Source organism: Cynara cardunculus, assembly GCF_001531365.2.
Source record: "Cynara cardunculus var. scolymus isolate 2C chromosome LG 5, CcrdV1, whole genome shotgun sequence".
NCBI lineage: Eukaryota > Viridiplantae > Streptophyta > Magnoliopsida > Asterales > Asteraceae > Cynara > Cynara cardunculus.
In genome coordinates, this window is record NC_037532.1 from 462,619 (window position 1) to 466,495 (window position 3,877).

The 3,877-nt window shown below is 33.2% G+C and overlaps 1 protein-coding gene across 1 annotated transcript; it reads left to right on the forward strand.

The window, feature by feature from the left end:
- The first annotated feature begins 1,540 nt into the window (after positions 1-1,540).
- On the forward strand, positions 1,541-2,098 carry LOC112513348 (rapid alkalinization factor-like). The gene has a single exon (XM_025119583.1). The coding sequence runs from the start codon at positions 1,595-1,597 to the stop codon at positions 1,940-1,942; it is 348 nt and encodes a 115-aa protein (XP_024975351.1). The 5' UTR covers positions 1,541-1,594; the 3' UTR covers positions 1,943-2,098.
- Positions 2,099-3,877: the final 1,779 nt, after the last annotated feature.

Consider the following 3,877-nt stretch of genomic DNA (forward strand, 5'->3'; position numbering starts at 1 on the left):
TGTTATAAGTAATGGTTATTCTAATTATATTTTAGATTTTTTATATTTAAAATAAAATGTATATCTCGTATTTGATTATGTTTATTTATAGTTAATTACACAAATTCAAAAATGAAGCTTTAATAAGTTACACTTACACATAATTTACTTGTGATTTTGAATTTTAMGTAATATGAATTAATAAACAATATTTTATACATAAAAATTGTTTTTTAAAGATTTTTGTCAAATACTTTATAATATAGATTAAAAGACAGACTTTTTTTCTCAAGAAAAATTCGGTTCTTAACAATTTAAAAGTTAATTTTAAGGTAGCGTTTGGTACGCAGACATAAATGGACAGGACTGAACATGACAGAACTAGACATGACAGGACATGACAGGACATGACAAGAGGGTAGGACTGAACAAGACTGAACATAACATGAGTATGTCTAGTGTTTGGTACGACTAGGACTGGACGGGACAGAACTAGACAAACTACTCTCAAAAGTTATTTGATGATTTTAAATATTATATAATAGTTATAATTAACACAAATAAAGTAAATAATTAAATAATAAATATTTGTACATAATTTTCATATTTGTACTAAATTTAAATGAAAATTTGATATAATTGATGGTAGTAGTGATGGGTGGTGGAGGTGGAGGTGGTGGTGGCCGACGGTAGTAATGGCAATGGGCGGTGGTGGTCGTTGGCCGACAGTGGTTATGGAGGTAGAGGCAGTGGTGCTTGGTGGACGACGGTGGTTATAGAAGACATGAAGATGGTAGATTGTGGTGGTGGTGGCGGTTGACAACGGTGGAGGAGGTAGTTGTGGTTGATATAGTGAAGATAGTGGTGGTGGTGGTTATGGTGGAGGTGAGGTGGCAATGAATGGTGGTCGTGAAGAAGGTTGTTGCAGTAGAGGAGAAGTTGAAGGTGGCGAACGGTGGTAGTGGTGGTGGCAATGGATGGTGGTCGACTATGGTAAAGGTGGCAATGGACTTGGTGGACAGTGGTTGTGGAGGCGGTGGAGGATGTTGTTGTAGTGGAAGAGGAGGCGGAGGTGGCCGTCGGTGACCAACGGTAGTGGTGGCGGCGGTCGAAACTAGCGGTGACGACCACTAAAACAAATATCATATTAATGTTATATATCAAACTAGGGTATATTAGTAATATTTTAGTTTCTGTCTTATTGTTGTTACATCTATTTTGGTGGAACAAGAAAAACCTCTTTTGTCCCATATTATCTCACCTTGTCCCTGTCCCTGTCCCATGTCATACCAAATGTGAAACAATAAGTTATTGTTCTATCTCATGTTGCGTCAAACATAAGACAGTGGGTTCTGTTCCATCTCATGTACCAAACCCAACCTAATAAAACTATGAAAAGATAAAAGGAAGAAGCTACGCACGTTTTGATGCYATGGAGCTGTTCAACTTTCAACAACTGGAATGGCAATTTAGTAAATAAATTGAAAATGGTAGGCAATCATATAAGAGGCAGTAATATTTAATTAGATCTGACAGCCTGCCAGCGCGTTTGCTTTGTCATTGTTAAACACGATACCTGTTAACTAGTTTTTCTCAAGTTTTCCTTCAAACAACAATGGCGATTTCCACTAATATTCTTCTTCTTCTTCTTCACCTGTTTATGATCTCCGCCTTCATTCTTCTGCCGGCTGCTGTCAGCGGAGGCGAGTTTAGCTGGTTGTCGAARCAGGGAGGAGAGTGCAGCGGATCGATTGCGGAGTGTATGGGAGGAGGAGAGTTGGAGATGGAATCGGAGAGCACCAGGCGTATACTAGCAACAACGAACTACATAAGCTATGGAGCGCTGCAAGGAAACAATGTGCCGTGCTCACAGAGAGGTGCGTCGTACTATAACTGTCGATCCGGTGGYCAGGCTAATCCCTACCAGCGTGGTTGCAGTACCATTACTCGTTGCCGACGTTGATTTTCCCTCTTTTTCTTCTTCTCTGCTTACTCCTGACTTGATTGTCATGTATAATTGAGGATTATATTATTAATATTTGTTTGAGAGTAAAGCAATTTCCGGTTGATGTTATTTTTGAACGTGTTTATATTTCAAACTCAAGAGTGTGTTTCTTCTGTAATTCTTCATATTTGCTTTCTGATTTTTTTTTATTTTCGGTGTCATGATGATGTTGATTTGAAATGCATAATTTGTTGAATGTACAGTTTCTTTTTCCCGGTAAATTTGAAATTTAATTCGTATTCCAAAATTGAAGAAGGGGATATTCATGATSGATCACCTTTTCCTAGAGATATCATTATTTTAAATTTGGTATAAGTGATATCCAAAAAGCTGGATTTTCATCTCTGTTTTCTCTTTCCTGTCGCTGGATCTCACCTAACGTTACCTCTAAAATGTTAATAATGAATAGTCAAAAACATTTTTAAATAAATAGAGAATAGAAAACACATGGGTGTATGTATATACAACAATAGAGAGTCAAAGTCATTTCTCCATTTGTGTCGGTAAATCCCATTCTCTTAAGAAATTAAGGGTTYCAAGCTTATAAAAACTATTAATAATAAAATATTTGTCATATATAAATATTATATTAATAATAATATTTTAAAACATATATTCTACACTATCAAATCCTATTTTTGTTCAATCATTATATTATTGTATTTTGACGGATTCAAACCAAATTTGCATTTTTGGTCGATCAACACAGTTTGTGGTGCTCTACTTCCTAGGTCATATTTCATACCTCTCTTTCATTACAACAATACATTACTTGATTTTCAATACTTTCTTCCATTGGTCAAGACTTGGGTAAATAATTGTCTACCCATGACCCCAAATTGACCCTACCCAAAATCCTATACAGGTCACATCTCATACCCTTCTTTCATTACAATCATATATTAACTGCCCCTAAATCTCATGAAAATATAGGAATTGGAGGTTAACAAAAGTTTCTTATATAATATTTATTTGAAGATGTATATATATATATGAATAATCTCTTACATCAATTCACATATGCATCATCAATTCTTTTTTAGATTTTTTCAGCATTTGAATCATTTCCTCTTACAATGTTCGACTTTATTATTCAAATGGACTCTTAAAAGCCAAACAAAACAAAAAAAGTAAAAAACGTTATCAAAGTTAGATTGTGTTTTCTTCTTTTTCTTCTTTCTTTTCAAATTACATGGTTTACCCTCTTATAGATGTAGTCGATTAAGGAGTTTTAAAATTTCAATATTTATTATTTTAAACCCACATTTTTAAGTTTAATAAATTACGTTGGCATGTTGGATAACTTTATTGTATAAATTATTAGCATAGCTTCTTTTTCTTTTGATTAAAAAAATACCAAGTTCKTTAGGTGGTATTATCTTTAAATTTATATTTTTTTTTCTCAAAAATAATTATATATTTACTAAAACAAGATAAAAAAAAATTCATTCTCGTAAATCATTAAAGCCGGCCCCACGCTTATTATGTTGTTTATGATTCCATTTAAAAATTCATTCTCATAAACCATTAGGATTTGTTTGTTTGATTTTAATAAATTTAAAAATCTATTTATTTTTTTAAAGAAGTTAAGGACTTAACCAATCACTTAAAATATAAGGTATGGTAGTTTTATTTTTTTATGTATSAACTTTTTCCTTTCTCAAAAATTGATCCTGACCTTTAACCTACTACCATTTTAAATACTARATTGAAATACCACGAACCTACTACCATTTAAGTTCGACTCTTATAAGATCTTAACTTTATTCAACAATTTCTTGAAACATACGTCTTGTAAGTTAGAGGTATYGACAGAAATGATTGCTTTACTTTGGCAGGGTTGATAATGGACACTTGCRGATGATATATATTGAACCCGTTTTATTTAGTTTG